The sequence below is a fragment of the Penicillium pulvis genome (assembly GCF_028828015.1).
Source record: "Penicillium pulvis strain IBT 33274 chromosome Unknown contig_1_segment0_segment0, whole genome shotgun sequence".
Classification (NCBI taxonomy): domain Eukaryota; kingdom Fungi; phylum Ascomycota; class Eurotiomycetes; order Eurotiales; family Aspergillaceae; genus Penicillium; species Penicillium pulvis.
The window spans coordinates 2,864,781-2,891,066 of NW_026643074.1; the positions used below are offsets into that span (position 1 = coordinate 2,864,781).

The window sequence follows — 26,286 nt, forward strand, 5'->3', positions numbered from 1 at the left end:
ACGCAGACATGCTTAGGCAGTGTAGGTAGCACCGCCATCAGGCTTCAGCACGTTATCACCATATTCACCACCAACGTTACCCACCGGGGAGTAGTTGCAGACGGTGAATGGCAGGGCTTCGGAGGAGTCAACATTGCCCAAGGGATCGCAGACCACAGTGGCACAGCCAACGTGGGTGGTCGCCTTCCAGACGATCTGACTGAAGTGACCCCACTTGTCGAAGTCGGACATGCTAGGGTCGGATTCACCGTAAGGGGTGGGGAAGAACTCGATCTCATCGTTGTACATCAGGTTGGTGATCATAATACCGACCTCACTGGCCTCAACACCGTAACCGATGTTCTGACCGTAACCGCCGCCATCAATGGAACTGCAAGGGAGAAGGGGTTAGTTTAAAGTTTCAAGATGATCGGCTTGATGCAAAACAGGGTACTTACGTATCGTGCTCATATGTACAGCGAGCGGCAAGGGTCTGGGCGCTAGATTCAAGATCGGCAGACCACTCAAGCGAGGAGACGGAGTGGTTGCTGCGGTGAATGTTGTGGTTGTAGAGAACGGCCTGCTGGTAGGCGTTGGTGGCCGAGGCGGTAGCGCTGGAGGCGCTGGAGGTAGAGGTTGAAGTAGCCAGAGTCGAAGAAGGTGCGGAAGAGGAAGCCTCCATAGTCGAGGTCCAGGCGGTGGACCAGTAAGAAGTCGAGGCAGCCTCAGTGGGAGCAGCTTCAGCAACAGCAGCCTCGGTGGCAGCGGCCTTGGTGGAAGCAACTTCAGTCGATTCAGGAGCCACAGCCGCCGTGGAAGTCGCAGACTCGGGGGGAACAGTGGATTTCTTGAACAGGTCGGTGTTGGCTTCGACATCAGCCACAGAGGTCGAGGTCGTAATCACAACCGGTACCCTCTCAACAGCGGGAACAGTCTCGGTAACGGTGGGCGCAGTAATAGTCTCGGTGACAGTAACGGTGGTCCAGTCAGTCACGTAGACACGCTTCTCAAGGGCGCTAACACAGCTAGCAGCAAAAGCTGCAAGCAACAAAGTAGAACGCATGGTGATCAATAATCAATGTTCTAACACTTCCCCAGGAAGGTTTGCGAGGGTTTTGTAGATCGAGGGTCAACACGCAGATCGACTGCGTGGAAAGAAAGAGTGAATTGTTTGAGCGCTGATAAAGGAATGACAGGCCCGAACACTTATTTTCCTTCAAAGGAGTGAGAGGAAGAAATAAGTGAACCCGAGCTGGGGAGTTGGAATGAAGAGCGATAGCTTTTGGGGAAGAAGGTGGGAAAGTGAAGTAAATGTAGAAAGGGGAGGAGGCAACGGTGGAACGAAGTGGGGCCGTGCGATTTCAGGGCAAATTACGTTTAATTGATTTGGGGGAAATTGCACTTTCGTCTTGATATCAAGCTTGTTATGGAGAAAAAAGAAAGTTCACCCAACGTCTTGTCAATCAGTACTTATTGCTTCTCATTGTTCTTTCCAACCTCACGAGAAACTGCCTGGCTCATACCAGAACCCGCCACTCGCAGGCGTGGGACATTCTCACATTCCAACGCGTCTCCGAAACGATTCGGGGCTGGCCCGTGCTGAGAGGCTGGGCTATGGAACAACGCGAAAATCGTGGCAATTATTCTCCGATTTACAGTAGAGAGATACGACTCTAGATTACTGAACAACAGGAATACCCTGGCTCCAAAGTGGCCCTGAAATGATCCTGTGGGCGGATCTTCAATCCCACCCCACAATGGCGCTCTTTAGGGGACACGCTAAACACTTGCCGCGCGTACAGGGATCGATGATTTACGATTTACTCATGCCCAAAAGAAGTGCCGGTTTCACCACTGAAATTGACAGCAGATCAAGATTCTCGGTTTCGGATTGTTTATCCCGTGGTATCCAAGGATGGGGATGGCGGCAGGTATACGCCCACATAACTTTAAGGGGCTTCAGGATCCAGGCACGAGTTTCAAGTGATGATCTCTGAGCACCAATCACGGTGGCGCCCGGGAGATTATCCACCTCAACGACGCATACGCTAAGAGACTTGGCTTCGGGTCTGGTCCATTCGGGAACGCCACTCTGCACGGTTGTGATCTGGGATTGATTAAATCGGAGACGCCATTAATGTACCGTGTTTCAGCCTTTTAATTATGCTGCCGTCATCTCGAATCAGTCAGATTTTGCTCCCCAGTTGTGCAACACTGTCACCGCATCACTTCAGGCTCGTAAATGTGTACTCCGTAGGCTGGAGAGTACAACATAGAGCTCGGGTAAACACAGTGGCAAAACAGGGAAGCCCCATCATTTAGTTCAGTCCACATCACTGCCGATCGTCAAAGTCAAGCCTTTTCGCTTGCAGAAATTCGGGCATAGATCCGATCATAATTGTGCCAATTGATGCCAGTCTCGGAGTTGACGGCCTTGGGACGGAAATGGGACACCCGCAATATGGGATGTGTCAAATTACAAGGACTTGAGGTAGATGAAAAAAAAATTAAACTCCCTGAATTTCATCAAAGGAAAAATCTAGACTATATAGGTGGATCTCATCATCATCTCTTTGAACCCCGGTGGCGCCAGTCTCAGATCCAACGTACCATGCAGGCACCCGGAACAGGTCTCGAACCAAGGGGGAGATTTGTACTCCGTACTCCGTACGAACGCCATAGAAAATCATATACCGCCCCAATCTTGGAATTTATAACGATTAAACAAAATAAAGGGGCCTATCAAAGATCCACTTTTCGGCATGACCCGGCTTCGCACGCTAGCAGATAGTTCTTCGCTGGGTCGGCAGCCTTCAAGTCTTTGTACAAGGGGTTGCGCGATTTCAACCAGAAGGATTGATTACCCACAAAATCCTTAAGGTGCGAGGGCCGGATGTCTACCAGTGAGGCTACTGCGACCGTGGACGATACGCGGCTACCAGTCTCCTTTCGGAGCTTTTTCTTAAGCAGATCGTATGCCGCCCCGGGCGGATCATTTTGGCTTTTTTCACGCGAACCCGGCGGTGAGGGGATTTCGACTGTAGCAAAGACTCCAGTGATAGCACGCGTACCAGTTTGTAACCCCACGATAACGTCTAACATCCCAACAAACAGGAAGGGGTGTTGCATAATCTCGACTGCAAATGAATTCAATGTTTGTCGTGCCAGAGTCCGATACTCAGGGTCGTCAAGGAGAGCTGCCAATCGCAACAGGTTCCGCGAAATGACGGCATTGACAGAGGGTGTGGCAGATTCAGTACCTGTCTTCAACCGAAGGAGCGGGCCGGGCATGCCAGGAGTCATGGCGGATGGCGTATTATAATAACCAGCCGGCGTCGAACCATTCAAAGCAAGGAAGTTATCGTTCAGATACTCTAGTATTCATGTCAGTCATAAGTCAGGAGAAAGATGTCCGAAGGAAAAGCTTACTCTGCAGTCGTTCCGCAAATTGCAGAAAGCTATCATCAAAGGTAGCTTCGTACATGTCCAGTAAGCCACTGATCAAGTATGCATAGTCGTCAGCAAAACCTGGAGTATCTCCACGACTGCCATCGCGGTAGATGCGCCACAACTTCCCAGTTGCCTTGTCAAAAAGATTCTCCTTAATGAAGTGGATCGCCCGGGCTGCGGCATCATGGCACTGAATCGCCTTTGAGCTCTCGATCTCCTCGAACAAGACACTGCACTTTGCCAGTGCACCAATCGCCAGTCCATTCCAGCCCACGATAATCTTATCATCCAGGTCAGGTCGACCCCGGGTTTTCTCGCGGTAGTCACGCAGCTTTTGCTTTCCACCCTTGATTATTCTCACCACTTCTTCCTCACTCAGTCCAAAGTCTTTAGCAAGCTTGCTCGGCGTGGCTCGGACTTGCAACACATTCTGGTTCATGAACTCATCGTGAGGATCGTACTCGGCTGCAACGTTTCCGTCTGGAAGCACACCCCAGTGACGAGCGCACACCGGAGCATCCCGGGTACCAAGCACCTGAGTGAGTTCCTTCAAGGACCAAACGTAAAAGGCACCTTCTCGCTTCTCGGTATCATTCGGATTGGGGAAGCTATCGGCATCCTCAGAAGAAAAGAAGCCGCCGGTGGGTGATTGCAATGGAGCAGTCGTCAAGTAAGTGGCAAGGTCATATACAGTACCAAGCAATTCAGGGTCGGTGGTCAATCGAAACGCATCCACATAGACATCCAGCAGCTGCGCTTGGTCATACAGCATCTTCTCAAAATGAGGGAGGCTCCAATTGGTTGTGACACTATACCGAGAGAAGCCATGGCCAATGTGATCCCGAATACCACCGCGAGCCATGTTCACCAGCGTCGTGACGGCCATAGCTGTCGCCTTCTCACACTCATCTTGCCCTACCATATCTATAACCTGACTGGGGTATGTGCCCAGCCGCAGAAGGAAGCTAAGGTTGGCTGGCGTGGGGAATTTGGGTGCTCGACCGAACCCTCCGTTGATGGAGTCGTATCGAGAGGCAAAATGCTGATAAGCCTCTTCCAGAAGCTCCAGGTCGAGGTCTTCGTCTGTTTCCCGATCCGTATGCGTAGAATGAGTGCCTTCCTCGGCAAACTCTCGCAACTGTGCTGTAATGTCCTTTGCGCTCTCCAGGCAACGCTGCTGCTGTGTCGCCCAGACGTCTCGCAGCTTTTCCAAAATTTCGACAAATCCAATAGTTTCTGGGCCTTGCATAGTAGTTGAGTTCGGACCAGACCAGTAAGTGCCTCCAAAGACAGGCTCCAGGTCTGGGGTGAGAAAGACGTTTAGAGGCCAACCACCGGAGCCTGTGGTAGCCTGGACGTAGTTCATGTATATATCGTCAATATCCGGTCGCTCTTCACGGTCGACTTTGATGGGAACGAATGACTCGTTTAATATAGCAGCCACCTCCGAGGACATGAAGGACTCCTTCTCCATGACATGACACCCTAGAGATTATTAGAAGACGGCCACGTGGGGTTTATTTCCAACGTACAGTGACAAGCCGAGTATCCAATGCTCAGGAATATCAAGCGGTTGTTTTTTTTCGCAAGATTAATCGCTTCCGCATCCCACAGCTGCCATGCCACCGGGTTATTCATGTGCCCCCTCACCTGCAGCGGGGTTAGTATACGTGGGTCTCTTGGCTCCGAGCGAGGCCGACGGGACTTACATAGGGAGACCTGCTGTTCTGAAGCCTGTTGACCAGCTTAGGACTTGTTTCTGCCATGTCGTGGAGCGACTGCATGCCGGACGTTGCCATCTTGATGGGTTCTGATACTTGCGGTGCGGGGATCCGTGATAAGGTGTATCGGAGCTGAGTCGGGAGTACTAACGGAATCCGGCAATGGATCAGGGTTGAATGCTACCCCGCGGGTGTGACCAGAGCAGCTTAGCGAACCGGGGTGTCACAGAACAGGGGGCGTACAAGTGGAAGTGGGGGTAACGACTGGCAAGGCGGGCAAACGGGAGATCGTCCCTGTGCGTCATGGATGCATCAGGAATGTCACGTGCCCGAGGTGAATGTGATTGCATCAGTTCGTTGATTCAATGTATTTTCTTATCCTTTAGAAGGAAAAGGTTAATGCAGGAACACAATTCGTTTCTGTAACTCTCTTATTGGGGAGACCCATTTCTATGGAGTCTGGGGTATCGTGGGTAAATCTAATCATCTTCCATCAGCTCAGCCAACTCTCGCTCCTCCTCTTCTGTGAGCATGGACTCGGTGCTGGGCTCAGGCTCTGCTATCACAGGGCCCTTTTTGGCTAATTCCACAGCCTTTTGAAGTTCATCTGGACGAAGAGACCATTGTCGAATGGTGCCATCAATACCCGCGCTAACCGCTGTGGATCCCACTAGGACTAGCCCAGTAACCTCTTCAAAGTGACCAGAAAACACGTGATGAAGCTCTCCAGTCTGCGACAATTAGAATTGTTGTCTTTCCAGATCAATAGGGAAATAAACATACCGATCGGTTCCACACTCGCACTTCTTCATCGCGACAGGCCGTGACCACCCAACCGCCGTCCTCGTGGACAACAATGTCTCGCACAAAGTCGGGGTGCTCTAAAGTAAGATTGGGCTTCCATCCATCAGCTCGAACCAAGCATTTGGCGGTCTTATCGGCAGACACGGTCCAAAGATCACCGTCCTGGTCGAAGAAAAGCTTGTACACGCTGGTCTCGTGTGGAAGGAGTGCTTCGGCGGAATCGCCTCCGCCAAAGATCTTGAACTGGCGGATTTCCCGATCACTTCCAGCACTAAAGACCAAAGCCTCCGATTCCTCTACTTCTGGGTCAAGAATCAGATCCTGAATACCCCGGGCATGGCCCTTGAATGTCTCAGTGCGTTGGCCGCTGGCGATATTGAAGACCAACACCTGTGCATCAGCGCCGCCCGTAATAAGGAGATCCTCTCCACGTAGTCGAGCACTCATCACTGCTCGGACAAAGTCCGCGTGACCTTCGTACCTTTGCCGAGGCTGGGCTGAGGCAACATCCCAACTCCAAACGGTCTTGTCCCAGCATCCAGCAAACAACAGCTTTCCATCTGGACTCAGGCAGAGACTTGTCAAAGGAGCTGTGGGACCTTTGTACAATGCAGCTGTTTCACCTGTCTGCAATGGTTCTTAGAATTAATTGATCATATAAGAGCGGGGTATATAGCTTACCTCGAGCACTACTCTTCTAACAACGCCACTACTTTGCGCAACATAAATCGAGTTCAAATTGCTCGGATCAGGATGAATGGCAAGAATCTTGCTCTGTAGCCGAATAGGGTTTCCATTGGAATTCTGAGACTTGGCGTCTTTCCTCTGCTGGTCATCCAAGGAAGCCCTATAGGGGAATTAGCCAGGCCATTCCCAACCTCCTTACCACAAGGAATTAACTCACGAGGTCTGGAAGAAGTGATCTCTGTGGGATGAGGTTGTCATCTTTGCCTTAATTCCTTTACCGTACAAAAAAGGGGGATAAAGTTGGATCTCTCACATAAAGCGACCCACACAAGTTCTGGCGCACAACCAAGAACTGCTATCCGAGCTCCTGCAGTCCACCGTAATCGAATCCACCAAAACCCGACAGAATCTGCTCCAAGACTTCTTTCTCTTTCTCTTCTCTTCTCATCCTACCCACTCCCCCTTCTTCTCCTTCCACGTTCTTTCTTCTTTTTCTCTCCTGTTTTCCCTCGCTCATCGATTGCGCGAGTCCGCGCTCTCCCCAACAAGATGGATATGAACCACTTAATAGGGTCAGTCATCTGCACCTCCTGGGAACCAGGGTTTGTGCGGCTGGGCTGGAGTTAACACCTGGCAGTCAGCGTTTCAACCTGATCTCTAAGAGTGACATTCGGTAAGCTCAATCACCTTCTCATTGCTGTTCTTAGCTAATTGAATGTAAGCTATGTTGGCACACTCCACGAAATTAACCCAGAGGCATCCACAATCGCCTTGGAAAATGTCATGTCCCATGGTACTGAGGGCCGCCGAGGGGACGGGACTGACCTTCCACCGTCCACCAACGTCTACGAATACATCGTCTTCCGAGGCAGTGACGTGAAAGACATTAGCATCGCGGAAGAGGAGAAGGAGACTACACAGCCTGATCCTCCTCGTGTCCCCGATGACCCCGCAATTCTAGGAGTAAGTGACCCGCGATTCCTTTTATCTTGTCCCAACCCTGGCCTTGCACCTCCCGGTCGGCCACTTGATCTTATGATGAAGTATTTTCGGATGTAAACACATACTTGTTCTGAATGCGCAAAACCATGTTGCTATTTTCCGTTGCCTTCCTTCTGATCGATCAATATTCCCATTTTGGTTATATTCAATTGCTTTCTGTCATGATTCAATATGCTGACTCATTGCAAATTAGAACATGTCGCGACCGGGTCCTATGTCGGGTCCTGAGTCTGGACCTGCCCCTGGCCTTCCTCAAGGAACCCCCCAACAGCCACAAGGTGCTCGGCCAACACCTCAGTATCCCTCGTATCCGTCTGGACCATACCCACCGGGACCTTATGGACAACACTTTGATCCCAGGTTCCCTCCCGGCCCTAATGGTATCCCTGCTCCTGGTTTCCCACCTTACGGTGCTCCTCCTGGATGGTACCCTCCTCCCGGTGGCTTCCCTCAGGGACCTGGTCAATTCCCTCCCAATATGCCGATGGGTCCTCCCGGTCAACAGATGCCACCCCAGCAGCGTCCTGGTCCCCCTGGGATGCCCCCTCCTCAGGCTACCTCCGAACTCCCTGTTGGTGACAAGGTCACCAACAAACCTGCCACTCCTGCTGCTGCGCAGGCCCCGACTCCTCCAGTGGAGTCCAAGCCTTCCGTAGCCGAAGCTGTCCATGGAATGACCGGCCCTACTGCTATGCCAGTCGGCACCCAGAAGAACGGTCGGGTCGTGCCGGCCATTCCCATGGCTGTCCCTAAGCCTGCCATCCCCGGCGCCCCCGTCGGTGTTCAGGGAAATACTTCCATCACGGATGCTACTGCCGCTGCTACTGCCGCCGTTGCTGCCGCGATGGCCAAGCTGCCTCAGCCAGGCGTACAGAAGAAGCCTGGACAATCCGATGGCGCTGTTGACGGACTTGTTCGCAAAATGAATGACATGCGGCCGTATGATGGAACCCGCGCTCCCCGCGGTGGACACCAGCACCCTCGCGGCGGACGTGGAGGAGCTCCTCGTGCTCAGCACAAGAAGATCGAGGTCCCCGAGTCGGATTACGACTTTGAGACTGCAAATGCCAAGTTCAACAAGCAAGATATGGTGAAGGAAGCCATCGCCACTGGAGCTCCTGCTGCTGAGGCCGAGTCTCATGCACATGCAAGCATTGGACCTGAAGATGTTGGTGAGAGTGATCCTGCTGCCGGCTCCACGGCCTCGCTTTACAACCGCACATCGTCTTTCTTCGACAATATTTCTAGTGAAGCACGCGACCGCGAGGACAACTCTTCTACCCGTCCTGGTGGCCGCGAATGGCGCGGTGAAGAGGAGAAGCGGAACATCGAGACCTTTGGCCAAGGCAGTGTTGACGGCTACCGTGGTCGTGGCCGCGGCCGAGGATACGGTCGTGGTCGCGGTTATAGCCGTGGCTATGGCAACCGTGGCTACGGTGGTCGTGGCCGTGGTGGTGGTCGCCCCTCGTCTCAGTCCACTGGTGTTCCCTCCTTGGGCTAAATTTAGCCACTGCATGCCACTCGACTTTTCCGTCCGTGCCTTGTCTGTTCTCCCTTGTGTCTTGGCATGGCCAGACCTATGAACGAAACGAATATTTACGCTTTGAATTTTTTATCTCTTTTGGCGCACTAGGAATGAATCATGGATAGGGCATCCTGGGACGGCAATGCGTTATGTGTTTTTTGTAAGGGAATATGGTGTTCAATATTGCGCCGCAATTTCTCTTGACTTTTGCTTTTTTTTTTTTTTTTTTTTTTTCTATTTTTTTTCCAACTTCACTCCAAGCATACCCTATACAGCGTTTTTTCTGATATCCTTGTTTGAGCGGATATCTTACCCCGTTGCGCTACCGAAGACGCGCGGAGGTCTACATGCAGCCACTCGGCGCTAAGCATGGTTTCCAGGTCTATGACCTAAAGCGCATGTACAATAACAAATTCGGAGACCACTCCGATGATGAATGAAAAAAGGAAAAAAGAGGGCCATTTGGTCTAAACAGGATTAAAGCTGCATGACAATCTCAGTAAATTTATCAAGCTCCAACGCAATATCCCTATAGTCGTACAGAAACCCGGGGTCCATGCGGAGAAGCTTTCCCCGCCTCGGCACTGTTTTCCGCGAAAGAATAGATCACTTCAATAGAAAACGAATTAATATTTCCCAAAGAAATACTCAGAGCTTTGTGGAAGTATAGCTGCTATATAGAACATGTTCCGGGCTCCAATGTCCCTCGAAATCTGTCGTTATGAAAGGTTAAACGGTGTACGTAGATTGGATCCAGACATCATAACATTCGAGCCTCGGTCAAAACCCGAATAACATCGGTATCTTCGGTAGTAAAACTCATTATCTCCCCGCACCCCGCCTTCTCTCCACTTCATTCCAAGGAACCATATAATCATCCACAATTGTGCAATTGGTAGCACCAATTTTGAGTTCGTACCTCCTCCGGTCCGGATTGCAAAATGGTGTCTCCTAATCCCTCTGCTCGACTCTCCTCTATCTCCAATCACCTTGACAAGAACAGAGCTCGCGAAGAATCTCCCAGTGCCCGTGAAAGTGTGAAAATGTCTGCGAAGATTCAGGATCCGAATCAGTTGCCTTGGGATCCTAATTGTACTCGGTTTCCTTTGCTGGAAGAGCTCCCGAAGCTACCAAATGCACCGGAAGGAGCGGCTTGGGTTTGGGGAGATGATGATCAGGTAGGAATTTTATTTTCAAGGATTGCCTGGGTTGAACTGACAGGTTGGAATAGTTGGGAAGATTGAATCTCCTGACAAAGGAACGGGTTATGGCTTCGGCTAAGGAGATTACAACCGGGGAGATGATTCGACTGGAGTAAGTATTCCATATACCCGGGATTCTTCAGGGCATTTGCTAAATCGTTGATAGTCTTCCTCTTAATGTCCCAGAGAAACCTGCATTTGATCGTGAGACGTTCAACCATAACATCAAGACTGTTGTCGAAGATATCGTCTATGACGACACATACACTCTCAACACTCAGAGTGGCACACAGTGGGATGGATTCCGACACGTTAGTCTTCAAGCAACCTTGTATTGAATCTCACTAACGTTGCCCAGTTCGCCCACATCCCCACAAAGACATTCTACAATAGAGTACTACCCACCCGACTTATTTAAACAAATCGTGCCAATCTAACAACTCCACAGACAACCGGCAAAGACATAGTAGGCCCAAACGCCAACCACAATTGCAGCATCGACCACTGGGCAAACCACGGCATAGCCGGCCGCGGAATTCTCCTCGACTACCGCCACTATGCCCAGACCCACAACAAACCTTACGACCCCTACACGACCCACGCAATAACACTCTCGGAACTGACAGCCTGCGCAAAGTTTCAAAACCTAGATCTCCGCCCAGAATCCCAAGGCGGCGACATCCGCATTGGCGACCTCCTCCTCATCCGCTCCGGCTTTGTAGAGCGTTACCACGAGCTGAGCCCAGAAGTGCGCCTTGCCGCGGCATCACGGTCCCACGATGATATCAGCTTTGCAGGTGTATCTCGTGAACCTGCAATGAAGACTTGGTTGCATGATTGCTATTTCGCGGCCGTTATGGGTGATTCACCTACGTTTGAGGCATGGCCTGTTCCTGAGCAGGAGTATTTGCATGAGAGTTTGTTAGCGCTTTGGGGGTGTCCTCTTGGTGAGATGTGGGATTTGGAGAAGCTTGCGGTGAGGTGTCGGGAGATGGGGAAGTGGACTTTCTTTATGACTAGTGCTCCTGCGAATATGCCTGGTATGTATACACTGGGTGTTGGGTGATTGTTTAGGTTGTACTAATGTGATGTGGCTTGCAGGTGGCGTTGGGTCGCATGCTAATGCGACTGCAATCTTGTAAGCTGGGACGATGTTCTGGCTTGGAACACTGCGGGTAGGTATGTTCTGGAAGTGACAATGGCTACAAGGAAGCTGGCTTTCCCGTAAGATGGTTATCTTGCCTGAAATAGCTAAATGCGGAGTGGGGTAGTAATTGAATCTCGACGATCAGCCTCATCCAGATGATTGCCTATTGTAGCGACCGCTTTGTCCTGTGTAAACTAGCTTGGTGGGCTGGTTCTTGACCTGGTCTTCCAAAACTTTGTTTGGTCCTTTGAATTCATCCTAGCACTCTCTCGCTGGCACACGTCCCTCCGTTTCATATAGTGTGTACCAGCCCAATGAGTCGCATCGCTGGTTATCTTCCCAACTGCTATCATCATTCCTTTATGTTTTTTTCTGTCGATCTATCAATTCCTCTAAAAAGGCCTTCCCCATCTTCAAACACTCTTACTCCGCTTCAGCACAACACATTCTCGTACCTACCTACGGTCTATTGCAAGTCCTAGATTTGACTATTCGTCATCTTACCTACCAATTCAGGCCCTTTGTATACTGTCAAAGAAGATTCCTACAAGGTAGTAACACCTACAGCCAAATCACCGATTCCTTCGATCAAATTCAATGAGATGAGGTGTATCAGATTGCTTCGGGGCTCGCAAATTATCTGGATTATATATAGCCTTGAACCAGGTCGCGAACGGGCTCAGCAACATTTCTCTCGGCTGCTTGAATTTTCCGACAATACTCGCTGGGCAGCCCGGGTCGATATTGGGAGAGGCTCCTCCCTTGTCAGCAGGGCCAGGCTTGAAATCGAAGTCGCAACAATGCAATACATCAAGGAACGATGCGACCCACCAGTGCCTCAAATGTCTGCGTATGAAGTCAGCGAGATTGATATGGTGTCATTTTAATGGAGGTGCTCCCCAGTACTATCGCTATGGACACTTGTGGTGGCTTCAACGTCCATCGCTGTGTGATACCCAGACAACACCGACAGACCTATTATCGCTTTGTCGCGAAGTATCATGTTTGTCCCCCTTTCCGGCTTATAGGCTAGCTCCGATGCTTATACGCACTTTCATCTCTTTTCCACAGGAAACGTGGTGCGAGCGAGAAGAATAGATTGAATAGTACAATAGGCTGAGATCCCAGATAACCTACTCTTGGTTTATCTGAGCAGTAAAAAGGGCCAGGTCTTTGCTCATTCGTATCGGCTAATACTTGTATTGGAAGGTCGGGTACCAATGAACGAGCGGAAAGAAATTTAGAGAGGAGTCTGAGATTGTGGTATAAATTTACAGGCAACCCTGACATCTGACGAACAAGTTCTCCCTCATTGACCCGTAAGCATTCGGCCCCAGCCACCAAGATACTACCGGTAGATCTCACACTTGGGTCTTGAAACTCAGAAAATGACGCTAATGTAGTAAATGTTCATGAAAAGCAATTTCTCATTTTCTTATTCTTATTGCCTTTTCGCCCTCCTGAGTGGCACTAACAATTGTAATATTCTTATTCTTATTCTTATTCCTATTCACGGATGAATAGTAGTGCAAAGATACTATTAGATAGTAGTAATGTAAAGTATTCAGCTTTCTTCGTTACTTCTCAAATCAAAGCGCCCTGCTTTCTCAAGCTTGAGATCCAAGCACGAAATATCCGCGTCGTCAGCATTGTACGCTTCAACATGGGTTGTCAATTTCGCCTGTGATGTTCCAGTTAGTCATTCATTCATTTACCACCATGAGCTACCATTACGTACCGGTGGAAATTCCAGATTGTAGGTCTTCGTGATGCTCAAATCCCCAGGTGGTATCGGACAACTAATACCGGTGCCATCGAGAAAGTCACCGCAAATATCAATATTTTTATTGTAGATTTTGATTAAGCCTAGTTTGACTGTAATCTGCACTGAGCTACCATCCTCAATGGGTTCGCTTAGGATGCCTTTGATGGTGATGTTTGCAGGCTCACCACTTTATGATTCAATTATTTCTCAATATGCAGCAAGTTGGATGGGGGATTTAGTATCTTACCTCTTTGGTGGATCTGGTGAGATAGCCACCCCCAAAGGTTGGAAGATGTCACTATCTAAGCCGCATGGATTCCACTGAAAGCCTGAGGTAGTGGTCGCTAAAGTTGAGGCCAGGAATATGGGGAAAGAAAAATTGGAAAACTTCATTGCAGAAGTAGGCGTGATGATTGAGTAAGGAAATATTCAGTGAAAACAAATGGTAGACGGGTTCTAGATAAGGAAGATTTGGGTCCTTAAGTATTTATACATAAACCTTGGGGAAATTCGAGTCCTACATAGGACTTTGGAAATTCTTTACGTCATGGATTTCATACATTGAATGGGGCTTGCCTAGCTGCACACGGAATGTATGATGAGAGGCCGCATCTATTAACAGGTTTTAACCAGCGATCCCCATCCCTTTCGATATATGCATGTCTCAATCGCAGCCCCATACTGTACGTACCCACTAATATTCGTGATAATAGCCGATATACATTAATACGAAGTACTGTAAGAAAGGAAAAAGAAAACCATTGAAAAGTATGTACGTCAGAATCTTGGATATAGTACATACACATGAACCAATAATATCTCGGGATCACATACCACCGCCCCACTCTTGGAGATCGAAGAGATCGATCAGAGATATCTAGTTAGTGCCCACCTACTGTAGGTCCGTAGATGTAGCGCATTAGTATTTCCAACGCCAGTGCTTCTATATTCTGTTTTAATGTACCATTCAGGTCTAAGTATCGTCTCTCGCCGAGCATGAATTTATGCGTGTCTCAGTTGTAGTCACATACCCACTCAGTGGTGGCCATTGTAGATCATGTATGAAGAGGGTGAAAACATGGGAATTTAGGTAAGAACCTTCGGATATACATACACCGTATCAAGTTGAAGCCCCACCGCTCCACCTTCAGAGATCGAAGAAATCAAGGCTTGAGATATCCAAGTCAGTGCCCCTCTGGACAACCTTGGAAAGAGTAGCACTAGTATTTCCAAAACCGAGGATTCAAGGTGATTATTGATCCTAAGAGAACAATGACCCTGTAACTACCGTCTAAAATGCTTCGATTTAATGAGATGGACAAGTATTTGGATAAATAGGTCGCTAACATACACATATATTTTGGGTAAACGATCTTCACCTTGCATATAATCGGCAGAACTATTGAGTTTTTGCTCAGCTACCCCTTAAGACTATCCACTTGATGCAAAATCCTGCGTAAGTGTGAATCATCATGCATGAATGTACATTGGAGTTCCTGTATGTCATTGTAGTGCATATTCTTCACCGCTCTTTTTTTTTTTTTTTACACTGAGCTGCGGATTCTGTTGCTATCCATACCGATCGATCTGATGTTATAATTTGTCGAATAGCTGTGGATATTCCGATCGAAGACTACACAGGGCGGCTGGCTTAGTAAGGCGCATGCACCACTGCAGGGCAGTAAATTTACCAGGGATTGCAGGATTCAATCCAGGTGCGTCCATTGCTCTTTGGCTCTTTCTCGTCGGTCTAGGCATTACAGTATCTGGCAAGACAATGTATGAGCTTGTCGCCACATGTAAAATTTATCGCTCTAGTCACCGTGAGATACATTGTCATTAACGGTATAAAATCTAATGCACTGTGTTGTGGTTGGCCATGGAGATTGTTGGCTACTTCAAAACGGATTGACTAGTCATGCAAGAGAGCTTGGTCTTCTTATGTCGGGTGGCCAGATACTATGCATGTGGCCCCAAACCTTATTTGATGTGCATCAGTCTCAAGTGTCCACTTTGTCCACGGTGTGCAAGCCAGCTAATCTAGGGAAACCCCATGTATGTAATTATACTGTGAGGTACGGAGTGCACTCAGTGAGCAAATCACAACACTCAGCGTAAACCAGTAAGCGGTTCAGTAATCTGATCAGTGAGCCAAACTGACGAGGGGATCGAGCACCAATACGGCTTTGCCAGAAGAGATTTAATACGAAGGCGGAGACCTCGAATACGAAATTATTTTCCAGCATAGCAGGTATTTAGACATGGTCAACCTCAGTAACATGGGCACCTTCTTTCTCTTCCAATGCAAGTTGTCTTGTCAAGTCGACTCCCTGGTATGCTGCAACACGTTAGTCCATATATCGAATAACCTCAAAGACTAAGAGGGGCACTCACTCTTAAATTTCCGAGCCGGAATACCCTGCTGGAACATGACCTGGATCTCCTCCAGGGTACGCCCAGATGTCTCAGGCAAGAAGAAGAATATCCAAGTAGCAGCTCCAATCATCAAGCCACCATAGATAAAGCCGACTTTTGCGCTGAGGCCAGCTGCATCCGCATCGAACAGGTATGGGAAGGTAAATGTGACCAGCCAGCTGCAGAACCAGTTGGCGCCGGTCGAAGTCGCCATAAGCTTGCTACGGTTGGGACCGGTAGAGATCTCAGACGTCACGACCCAGACAGCTGGTCCTAGCGCGAGGTTAAAGACGATCATGAAAATGTATACCATGGCCACGATCGTCTGGTCGAGGGCCAGGGTCTTGTCGCTTGCTGATCCGGCACCACCGACGATCAATAATACCACGGCCACTGCAGAAGTTGATAAGAGTAGCATCGCTCGACGACCAAACCGCTCGACGCAGTATTGATTGAGCCAGACTGCTGGCATTGGAACCAGGTAGAGTCCCATTTGGATGAGGAAGGTGTTTGTTATCCCAATAGCGGTGAAGAAGACTATACCATAGCTGGTGATAAAGTTGATACCCGAGGCTTGTTGCCATGCTATAGCGACGTTAGTTGTGGCAACAAAAACGTGGAATGAGTATGAGCTTTACAAACCTTGCAGTGCCATCCCAAGATAGGCCTTTCGACCATCAGTATTCCATTTCAACAAGTCCATCCAGGATCCCTCAGTCCGCCTCTCTTCTTCAATAAGACCGCTGATGTATAGAATTTCACTCTCAATGAAATCGGGCCGGTCTCCATGCAACCGTCGAAGAGACTTTCTCGCTTGCTCGACTTTCCCTTTGGTCAGTAGCCACCGAGGGGATTCGGGGGCAAACAAGATCAATCCAGGGACCAGAATGATGGGGAAGATCAGCTGCACCGCCATTGGGATGCGGTAGGCGCCGCTGTCATTCCGATCTTTAGTCGCGTTGTCAACAACGACTCCAAACAGGAGACCAAGTCCCACGTCGAATTGGTATATCGATACTAGAGCTCCACGGAATCGGGCGGGGGAGCAGTCTGCGACGTATAAGGGGACTAAACATGAGATCAAGCCCACGGCGTAACCTGAAGAAAAAAGTCAGCACAGACACATTTTGTACCCTAGGTATATCAGGTAGACTCACCTAGTAATAGACGCCCAACAATCAGCAGACCCAAGTCGTCTGCAGCGACTTGGAAGATCACGCCGGCGACCACAAAAGCACTGGACACGAATAGACCTCCTCGACGGCCAATGCGATCGTCCACGATGAACGATGAGACGGCACCGACAAGCTCGCCGACGTTAATGATGCTGGTGGTGAGAGACTGCATACTCGCGCTCAGCACATAAGCACCCGACGTACTATCATAGTGGCCATATTCCTTAATGAACGGCTCCATAGCCAGAATACCTATAGATGGATTAGACCATATCCACAGATAGTTCCAACCGCCTTGCACATACCAGAATAATAAGAAGAATCAAAGCCAAACTGGAACGCAGCAATGGTAATGAACAAGCAAATGGCAATAGCGCGCCATTCAGCACGAGCACTAGCCGCGACCGACATTTGAGACGACATCTCGAGGGAAATAGGAGGACCGATCCTATAGAAAAATCAGGACACAAACATGGCTGCCCCTGTCACCTTATATAGGCAAAGGAACCGAGAGTTTGCCCCGGGTTTTGACAAGAAGTTGGGGTTAAGTTGCGGAGAAATCTAGACTGGATCCCGGGATTTAGCCGATCCGAAACACGCAATTTCGCCGATTAGAGTTTACCATTACGCGCGCTGATTGGTCAATCGTCCATCGGTTTGTTGTCCGGACTTAAGCTTATAGCACTTTCCATCCTCAATCACTTTCTTACTCTTTACATATACTGATCTAGGGGATTGGATTTAAGCAGGTGACTCCGCCACAAGAGAAAGAATTATCCGGTCAAGCACTTAACCTCGGGTGTTGTCCCTGTCAGAGTCAAATCAAAAATGGCTGCCTTGGAAGAACAGTTAGCTTTACCGACCGATGTCGGTCCGGAACTGGTGGAAGTTGTGCTTCCCACGAAGACCGTCCCGTCTTATGAACAGCGGGTTATCGGTAAAGCGGCCGAGATTGAGGGCGTTGAAGAGTTCCGAGGGATACCGTACGGCATTGTCCCGGGCCGATGGCAGCACGCGTTGCTTCGGGACAGGCTGCCCGTGAATGTATTCAATGCCACGAAGAATGGGTAAGTTACCATGTTTAATCAACTCGGATATCATTTTGACTAAGGCCCTACAGCCCTCGCTGTCCCCAGGCCCAAGAGCCTAACACCAGCGATTTTTTCCAGTCGCACCTTGATTTCCCAAGTGATGTCGCGGAATCCGAATTCGACTGTTTGAATCTTTATATCACAAGACCAAAAGCATCAGCCCTGAGCGCAGCGAAAACTGACCGTAAAGATGCAAGCCTCCCTGTCTATGTATATATTCACGGCGGAGCATACAGTTTCGGCGCAGGAACTGATCCTATGTGGGGTAAGTAACCCCTCACAATAGAGCATAAAACAGTCACTTACAATACAAGATCCTGCCCGCCTGGTGAAAAAATCCATTGATCGAAAGACCCCAATCATAGTCGCAACAGTCAACTACCGACTAAACATGTTCGGCTTCGGCGCGTCTTCGGAAATCATCCAAGGCCAACCAGAGGGCCAACTAAAGGGCGGCAACTTCGGTCTAACAGACCAACATACGGCTATTCGATGGGTTCGCGAGAACATAGCCGCCTTTGGCGGTAACGTGAACCAGATGACAGTGGGTGGACAATCAGCCGGCGGAAGCTCGTCTCATGCGCAGATTGCACAGGCAATTTTCGGAAAACGGGATCCACTCGTTCACCGTGCTATCATTCAGTCTGGTGCTGTGGGCGTCTTGGGCCCGATTACCATGGACAAGGCTGATAGACGGTGGAATGCTTTTTGCGAACAGTTGGATGCACCTGAGGATTCAACATCTCGTCTGTCGTACATGGCAAATTTACCACCCGACAGGCTTCTGAAAGCATTTTACGAGCTTGGGTGGATGGTTAGTCCCCTTGTTCTGGATGATTTGACTATGTCGGAAAATGCTGGTTCGCGATGGAGGTGGAACATACACCTCGACGGACCTGAAACAGATATGATCCCGAAAGTCCCTAAAGACGACGTTGACCCGATTGCTATCCTCATTGGAGATACGGACCTCGAGGTAAGTTGAAATCTCGCATAAATATCAATGCCCAGCATTATAAACGTTTGAACATGAACTGACAAAGCGAGCCAGGGCTCCATGCACGCTGGCCAGGTTTCCAAGATCAAAAGCTACACCCAGTTCCAGGACCTGTTGGCACGCAAAGTCGCCCAGCCAGAATTCCGAGAGAAGTTCAATGAGATATACGGTATCCGCCCCGATATGCCTCTACCCGACCTCCACGAACAAATCTACCACTTCTTAACCGATCTCCAATTCGGATTACCTGTCCACCTTGCTCGAAACGAGTTGAGGAACTGTTCAACAACTATACAAGAGGCAGTAACAGAGTTCGTTGGGCGTCCCACCAATACACAATCATTCCGCGTGAACGTCGGCAACCCATTCTCAGGACCGAATTATCAAAAAGCACAGCATTGCGTTGATTTGATCTACATCTACGATGCGTTCGCGGAAGCCTTGCGCGCTGTGGACGAAAAACTACCTGCAGATGTTGTCAAAAACCAAGCTATGGTTGAGGCTTTCCAAGAGGACTGGATTCGGTTCATTGCTGATCCGATTGACGGTCGTGCGGATGGGCGGGCGACATACTACAATGCGGATAGGACGACAAACGTCGTGGACGTTGACCTGGATGAGAAATGGTCGGAGAGAAAAGTGAGATATGAGTTCTTGAACACGTTTCCTCTTTCTTCGCAGCAGACGTTGGAGGCATTGAGTGGAGATGGACACTCTTTCTAGGTTCCAGCTACGACGGATGCAATGACCGTGCCCATTCAAGTGATGGATTTGAGTTAGTGAAACAATCATATATGTACATACATCATCCAATCTCATTCCTTACTCATCGGACCAACCTGTAACCCCCTATACCCCGGTATCCAGCGATAAGGCAGACTTTCCGGGTCCAAAGATTCAGCTAAGGGGTTATCAAGGTGAGTATCATCTTCTGACGAAGGCTGTCCCATATTATAGGATAGAGCACGCCGGATGAATTTCGCAAAAGTATGTTGGTAGTCCATGTTTGTCGTTGCGACAAACTTATCTAGAACCTGCAGGTTGATTGCACAATTACGCATAATCAACTCGTCTGATTGGCGACCTAGCTTCCGGGCGAGAATTAGGAATATGAAAGATGATTGGAGGAAGTAGGTTCCGAAAAATCGATACATCAGACATAGTCGTGGGTCGACTTGCAGGATATAACGTGCGACCTGGTTGAGCCATCAATTAATGTCCTGGAAGGGTCTTTGGTGGGTATGCTTACGTTTGCGCATGCAACTGCGTGCTCGCCGGCTGTGATGAAATCTAAAGATGCTTGCCAGGCGTGATCTTTGTACATCCGGACTATATCCATTGGCCCGTGCAAAAGCACGAACATACAATGGTACATGTGTAGGCCGTAGTATGCCACCTTTGGAATATTCGGTGGAGGAGGTAAGGTACACTCTGGAGTTGCGATGGTGTAAAAATCCGGTCCAGCAAGTCCTATAAAAGAGTTGAACCATTGCTCAAGGTTTTGGAGAATATTTGACTTGATTTCAGCCAGGAATTTCTCGTTCTTATTGAAAGTCGGGTGTTCACAGAGAAAACGATGTTCGAGTATCTCTCCCAGTATCCTTTCAATGTTAGCTTTTATAACGTATCAGTTTGGTTTGAGCGTACTTTGACAAGGGTAGGTAGATGCCCAGCATATCAAGGCTTTTGACGCGGTAGCCAAGCATAGTTCCTTGAAAATTGATCTCTGGGCTCCTCAGTAATGGACCTGGCAGAGCCCAGACTGCATCAGGGGATGGAGTGGGAAGCAGCTGGCACTCTTGGTCCGGTATGTGTGGCCTTTCGTTAAATGATAGTGCCACATGTCTATCAATGATATATGACGCCCACCATAACCTAGAGAAAATTAGCAATTATGGTCAACAAACAGAGTAGAAGATGCCATACCTCCTCCTTTCTTCTCTGTCATCTTCGCTAAGAATAGGTGAATCCTTGTACAGCTGCAATTCCTGCACGATGAACTTGAGGAAAGCAAGCCAATAATGCAGACTTGACTCCACCGACTGCTCACTAGGAGAAATACTTGTCATAATGAATGCTGTCAAGGCATCATCGAAAACATGATTTGCACCAGGCAATGTTCTCGGATGGAAATAATGAGTTATTTTGTCAAACAGGTACCGACCCAAAGCGGCCCGTTCTTTTGAGGTCGATTCCGGGAGAGCCGATGATTCATCCGAGGGCATAAAGCAGGCAACGCCTTTATGTGATCAGTCAGATATATCTAACGTTTCAAGGGGAAAAGCATACATAGCAGTGAAAGAAGTAGAGTTGGCTCAGTCGGTCGTGGTGCACGCTGGTTGAGCAACCTTTCTCTTCGAATAAGTAGAGCATGAAATTCCTGATTGGGCGAGGTAAAAAAGTGCTCTAAAAGTCGACATGCCTCGTAGCGTGTGAGGTGTATAGTTGAATTTCTAGTAAGCATTAGCAAACTTCATCACAGAAGCTAGAATTCAAATTTAAATCCTGGCATTACCGTGCATGTTCCTTATCAGGCTTCAAAATCGAAAGATCATGAAGACAATCCAACACCGGATAATCAGGTGCATCCTAAACAGGTATTAGACGACCAACCCAACAGAACCAAATTCAAGTTCAAAGCATGTCAATTTACCGAGGCAACAGTAGGTGAAAGCGGAGTTTCCTTCCTGATAGATTTCCTACCCCGTTTCTTGATCGGTCGATCAGAGGTGCATCGAATGCGCAATCCTAAAAAAACGGTTACGGATGTTCCCATTCCCGCAGAAAAAAGCGGGGACATACTCTTGCAACGCACACATCCCTGAGGTTGTGGAGAGCACTTCAGTTTGTGGCCGTGACACTGGTCACATGCTGACTCTGTCCTCTTATCCATAGTATATGCATTGCCATTGGATGGTAATGGAGAGGTGTTTGGGAAGGAGAGAGAAGCAGCTTGTGGAACGGCCAAGACGTCTATCATCACCGCCTTGGTCACCGAGCGAACTGGGGCCGTGACCAATGCTTCTCTTAGGATTATGTTAAGTAGTGTGATATCGGGATTGAACGAATATTAAAATGAATTGCTGCTATTTGGGAATTACTAAATGAATATTGAGGCTTTCGCATACTCAAATGCTACTTAGGCAGCACAATGACAACTTCACTGTAACTTCAACTTTGCCTTCACAGACTGTACATCTTATGTGCTAGGTTCCTCGAGATCGATCAGTAGAAAAATGACTAGCATTATCAATCTTATCATTCGATTGTGCAGGGAAGATTATCCCCAGACCCGCCAATATCATACCCCTTGCCCCATCGCGGTAAATCTTTTACCCGCATGCATCCTATGACTGGATCAAGAGTGATAAGATGAGAAAATCGTATTCAAATCAATAATCAATAATGCTAAGTACTAGGTATCCACATTCCATGACGCCGATGAAAAGAATTAAGCAAGTCTCCAAATGGGACGGATTGCACTGGAGGATCTCCAATGTACATCATATGCCAGTCCTCTGTACCCAATAAATATGAAGGAGCTTGCGAGTTCGCAAAGCAACTAAACAATCTCGAATAGATGAGAATGGAACAACCCAACTTTGCCGCCCTTTTTAGCCGTCCGTTAGTAGCAACCCAAACGCAGGAACAAGGGTGTCGGATTGGAACGCCAAGTCAGCTCCTGCTTCAAGCTTCCAGCCTTCCTCTTCCTCTAAGGGATCGAGGGACTGGTGGGTGACATGGACGCCACTCGCCTCAGCCCAAGAGAGTGTGTAAACAACAATGCAAGACAAATAACGAATGCGCATCAGAGATCATCAGATCGGGATATAGAGAAACCAAAATCCAGCATAACCGACCGATTGCCCAGGGTAATTGAACATGAACAAGAAAACGAAATGAGAAGGTTCCTTAAGAACGGACGTGAGAGTACTATGCATCGGTATGTCTAGGCACGAGGCAAGTAGAAAAAGGGGGTTGGAAGGCATGTACAGAAATGCAAGGGCACCAGACACGGAGGGTTGAGCCAAACTCCAAGTGGTGTGAAAGTCAGAGCCAGCTCGTGGCGGAAGGGAGACATAGATTAATTCCTATCAAGGAATAATCTCTGTGAATAGCGGATTTCAATGGGGTGCCTTCATGACCATCTTGCCGTTGGCTCGTTTGTAGGCCATCTCCACGCCGAGCTCAGCCATCAAGGCTGCACGACTTTCAGCGGAGAAATCTCGATAAGCATTGGGATTGGGCTCGGTATCTGGCCGCATGCCGTTCTGCATTGAACGATCATCAATGCCAAAGGAATCTTCGTGGGTGCGCTTGGAGCCAATGTTGCCCGTGTGATATACCATTCGCTTGCCTGTAAATGAGTCGTAGCCTCCACCGGGGCTCGGCGGAATACCCTCAATGGACGGTTGGACATTGGCGTATTCACTGGCTAGAGATTTCATTACCGGCATACCTCCATTGCCCATGTTCGGTGTCTGGTCATGGCGCATCATATGTGCGGGTGGCAGATATTGTGACGGATCTTGAATCAAGTAGGGCGTAGGCTTCGCGGCTTCCACGCGATATTGGTTCATATTGTTCTTGGGGTAGCCATTTTGCATCTGTGGTGCCATGGGATAACCTCCCGGTGTCATATCGTACTCTGATGCGGTGGATTGGTGTCGAATATTAGCATAGGCGGTATGAGGCGAATAAACGCCAGGAGGTGGAGGAGTTGGCGGCATATGAGCAGCCGCGGGGTAGTGAGTGGGTGTTGAGCCAAAGGAAAGATGTGATTGATATGACGGAGTGGAGGCGTTGGCCATGACCGGTGGCATTGGTCGCTGGTAAGGTTGTGGACAGGCGAAAGCATAATCTTGTGCCGACGGCCGCCGTTGGATTTCGGGTGGATACCCATAAGGTGATTCTCCCGTGCTGGTGTGGCTATTTGATCGAGGCCGTTCCACGGTTTGCGCCACGTAGTGATCTGGTGTCGAGAAGCGATCGGACCGAGCGTATGCTGCCGCAGTTCTATTCTCGTCGAAATCATATTCTTCATTATGCTTGTCGCCCCGGCGTCTCATGCGAACATCACGACGAATGCGAACACGGCAACCTTGCTCGGCAATTATACGACTCAACGATGTGCTGGTGGCCAGGCCAGGGAACTTCTTTGCACTGTATACGACAAACGGAACGGATTTGACCTCGAGGCGGAAGTGAAGAAATGATTGCGGGGAGCCCGGCTTCGTTGTATTTGGCCCGGTAACTTGGTTCGGGAGGGGCAGGTCCGAGTCCTTGTCAGTATCCTTCGTATCTTTGATCTCTTCATATAGGTGGAAAGATAATCGATATCGACCCTCGTGTCGCACTGACAAGTCGGGGAAGATGAAATACCCTGCTTGTAACGGACGATCTAAATATGCCACGCCAGCAACTGGGACGCCGGTCAGTACAGGGCACGACGGGGGTCCAGCCATCCGTCCGTGGGCAATGTTCCGCGCATTCTCCAGTGTCGCATAAAGGAAGAAGTTGGCATTATAGGCAAAGGTGACATCAGTAGCTTTGTCGGGGTTATTAGGATCGGTTTCGAAGATACGCAATTCCACCACGGGAGGCGGGTCAACAGGACGCCGGTCGGCAGAGGCTACGATCCAGGTCAGCTGGAGGAAAGACGAAACAAAGCGATAACAAAACTAACACTTGGCTCCAGCACCACAAGCCCTGGCACGCTCCGGCTGTTGCATGACAACCATTTGGTAGGTGAGCTCTCTGCCATCGCGCGTAACCCGTTTGGTGTAGGCCTCCGAATCTTTCGGAGCCCTGATCGGTCCCCGAGTCGCCATTTTGAGGTTATGATTTAAACGCTCTGCTTGTCCGTGATTATTCTGTGTCGTTCAGGGATGAAGCTATTATCGGGAGCGACATCAGTAAAAAGCGAAGAGAAAAGTGGAAAGTTTGTGGGGGCGTAGGGGTCGACAATTGGGTCGACAATTCGGTTGTTCTCGGGCGCGCGCGACGTACAAATCCAATTCAAACGAATCCACGGATCGACTCGAGGGAGTCGATGATGAACGCAGACTCGGGTGGAAAAGCAGGTTGAATGTTCCCTGGTTCCAACCGGTCGATCGGTTCGACCCTGGGGCAGGATCGCAGGCGGTCAATCGATGACGGTCGGGTGTGGCTGGAACATGCGAAAAGGTCGAGTGGAAATCTTCGAATATCAGGGGAACCGTTGTCGGTGAATAATATTTCAGCAATATCTCCCAGCAAGTGGATGAAAAGATCCGGAGAGAAAGGTTGGGAGGTGAAAGAGGGAGAGGGGGTGACACGCAACGTTCGCTGGGTACGAGGTCTTTGTATGGTCCACGCCGGTATGCACAATGTACCCAGGCGGTATTGGTAACGGTACCCTAGGCCCCCACTGTAACCATACGCTGGATTTCCAAGATTTATTACTCGATAAAGTTGGCTCCTACGGTTATTCTTAGCTTAAGTACTGTACGGGGGTCCATGGATCCTTACCAGACAAAGAGTCTCGTTTTCGTTCCTCATTACTCCGAAAGATCGAGATCTGGTCTGTGTCGAAAAGAAAAGCAATGAACGATGAATAATCGCCACAGAACGAACAATCGTGATGAATTCGGGGCTGTCGAATTCTCTACGCTGTCGCGATCTGCGGTTTCAGGCAAGCTCGGTCCAGTTCAGTGTTAGCGGAAGTTCTTAGGGTTCCTTTTGTGTCAACTTGCTACCCGAATCACATCCGATCGCTTGTCTTTTCCCCTACCAAAAGTGTACAGGGTCAATTCCCCATCCGATGGTCCTTGGGACTGTAGATCCTTTGAACATTCTTCTCGATCTAGAACAGGGAATTTTCTTTCAGCTTCCCCGGCATCGTGCTCTCTCCATGTTCCAACCCAGTCCAATGGACCGATGTATCCTTTATCTTTACCTTTTCTTCTTCACATGTATGGACTAGGGTTGTGAAGAGATGATCGGATGCAAATCATCCTGCAATAACATGAATATTACTTATTCTGCCAACCTACTCGATCAAGGCAACTATACAGACAGGATGCCGTCATTTCCCGTCCAAGTCTAATCAATTATCTCTTTTCCCCCTGCTGACGTGGTTAGGTCCAATACCGATTGTGTATCAAGAATACATACAGTATACAATCCATGAACACATCCTTATATCATATCACTCCTGGAAAGTCGCTTGAACCAAATGATTTGGAAGACAAGTCTCCCGTTGAACTCCAAGGATTTGTCTCCAAACCTTCCTTCCCTCCTGATCCGTGGACGACTCCATCTTGGCGAGACACCATTCCAGCACCC

General features: G+C 49.1%; 10 protein-coding genes across 10 annotated transcripts; 3 read left to right on the forward strand and 7 right to left on the reverse strand.

Moving 5' to 3' along the window:
- Positions 1–12: 12 nt before the first annotated feature.
- Positions 13–1,042, reverse strand: N7503_004025 (CAP domain-containing protein; the record flags this gene model as incomplete). The annotated part of the gene is made up of 2 exons (XM_057063572.1): positions 13–370; positions 438–1,042. 2 exons carry the CDS (start codon positions 1,040–1,042, stop codon positions 13–15), a joined length of 963 nt encoding a protein of 320 aa, XP_056924487.1.
- Positions 1,043–2,721: 1,679 nt separating this feature from the next.
- On the reverse strand, positions 2,722–5,228 carry N7503_004026 (thioredoxin domain-containing protein; the record flags this gene model as incomplete). The annotated part of the gene is made up of 4 exons (XM_057063573.1): positions 2,722–3,353; positions 3,409–4,914; positions 4,962–5,079; positions 5,139–5,228. The coding sequence occupies 4 exons, from the start codon at positions 5,226–5,228 to the stop codon at positions 2,722–2,724; spliced, it is 2,346 nt and encodes a 781-aa protein (XP_056924488.1).
- A 401-nt stretch (positions 5,229–5,629) lies between these two features.
- N7503_004027 (WD40 repeat domain-containing protein) lies at positions 5,630–6,899 on the reverse strand (the record flags this gene model as incomplete). The annotated part of the gene is made up of 4 exons (XM_057063574.1): positions 5,630–5,881; positions 5,934–6,581; positions 6,636–6,801; positions 6,859–6,899. The coding sequence occupies 4 exons, from the start codon at positions 6,897–6,899 to the stop codon at positions 5,630–5,632; spliced, it is 1,107 nt and encodes a 368-aa protein (XP_056924489.1).
- Positions 6,900–7,190: 291 nt separating this feature from the next.
- Positions 7,191–9,144, forward strand: N7503_004028 (uncharacterized protein; the record flags this gene model as incomplete). Its single annotated transcript, XM_057063575.1, has 4 exons — positions 7,191–7,213; positions 7,279–7,314; positions 7,364–7,604; positions 7,837–9,144. 4 exons carry the CDS (start codon positions 7,191–7,193, stop codon positions 9,142–9,144), a joined length of 1,608 nt encoding a protein of 535 aa, XP_056924490.1.
- Positions 9,145–10,109: 965 nt separating this feature from the next.
- On the forward strand, positions 10,110–11,512 carry N7503_004029 (uncharacterized protein; the record flags this gene model as incomplete). The annotated part of the gene is made up of 6 exons (XM_057063576.1): positions 10,110–10,346; positions 10,400–10,482; positions 10,537–10,681; positions 10,729–10,764; positions 10,819–11,410; positions 11,472–11,512. The coding sequence occupies 6 exons, from the start codon at positions 10,110–10,112 to the stop codon at positions 11,510–11,512; spliced, it is 1,134 nt and encodes a 377-aa protein (XP_056924491.1).
- A 1,569-nt stretch (positions 11,513–13,081) lies between these two features.
- On the reverse strand, positions 13,082–13,675 carry N7503_004030 (uncharacterized protein; the record flags this gene model as incomplete). Its single annotated transcript, XM_057063577.1, has 3 exons — positions 13,082–13,198; positions 13,256–13,469; positions 13,530–13,675. The coding sequence occupies 3 exons, from the start codon at positions 13,673–13,675 to the stop codon at positions 13,082–13,084; spliced, it is 477 nt and encodes a 158-aa protein (XP_056924492.1).
- A 1,862-nt stretch (positions 13,676–15,537) lies between these two features.
- N7503_004031 (sugar porter family MFS transporter) lies at positions 15,538–17,295 on the reverse strand (the record flags this gene model as incomplete). The annotated part of the gene is made up of 5 exons (XM_057063578.1): positions 15,538–15,620; positions 15,677–16,282; positions 16,340–16,795; positions 16,855–17,124; positions 17,178–17,295. 5 exons carry the CDS (start codon positions 17,293–17,295, stop codon positions 15,538–15,540), a joined length of 1,533 nt encoding a protein of 510 aa, XP_056924493.1.
- Positions 17,296–17,700: 405 nt separating this feature from the next.
- N7503_004032 (uncharacterized protein) lies at positions 17,701–19,683 on the forward strand (the record flags this gene model as incomplete). The annotated part of the gene is made up of 4 exons (XM_057063579.1): positions 17,701–17,939; positions 17,993–18,228; positions 18,278–18,939; positions 19,015–19,683. 4 exons carry the CDS (start codon positions 17,701–17,703, stop codon positions 19,681–19,683), a joined length of 1,806 nt encoding a protein of 601 aa, XP_056924494.1.
- Positions 19,684–19,775: 92 nt separating this feature from the next.
- On the reverse strand, positions 19,776–21,853 carry N7503_004033 (uncharacterized protein; the record flags this gene model as incomplete). Its single annotated transcript, XM_057063580.1, has 8 exons — positions 19,776–20,156; positions 20,210–20,561; positions 20,608–20,835; positions 20,887–21,199; positions 21,250–21,413; positions 21,476–21,549; positions 21,614–21,708; positions 21,763–21,853. 8 exons carry the CDS (start codon positions 21,851–21,853, stop codon positions 19,776–19,778), a joined length of 1,698 nt encoding a protein of 565 aa, XP_056924495.1.
- A 1,226-nt stretch (positions 21,854–23,079) lies between these two features.
- veA (sexual development activator VeA) lies at positions 23,080–24,826 on the reverse strand. The gene is made up of 2 exons (XM_057063581.1): positions 24,647–24,826; positions 23,080–24,592 (listed from the first exon to the last, which is right to left on the reverse strand). Exons 1-2 carry the CDS (start codon positions 24,789–24,791, stop codon positions 23,085–23,087), a joined length of 1,653 nt encoding a protein of 550 aa, XP_056924496.1. The 5' UTR covers positions 24,792–24,826; the 3' UTR covers positions 23,080–23,084.
- Positions 24,827–26,286: the final 1,460 nt, after the last annotated feature.

What these genes read in the sequence shown, in the direction of transcription:
- veA (XM_057063581.1), bottom strand. Translation starts at nt 24,791, where the DNA reads ATGGCGACTCGGGGACCGATCAGGGCTCCGAAAGATTCGGAGGCCTAC. An exon ending in TTGTGGTGCTGGAGCCAAGT is followed by an intron (nt 24,593 to 24,646) that starts GTTAGTTTTGTT and finishes CCTGGATCGTAG; the next exon opens with CCTCTGCCGACCGGCGTCCT.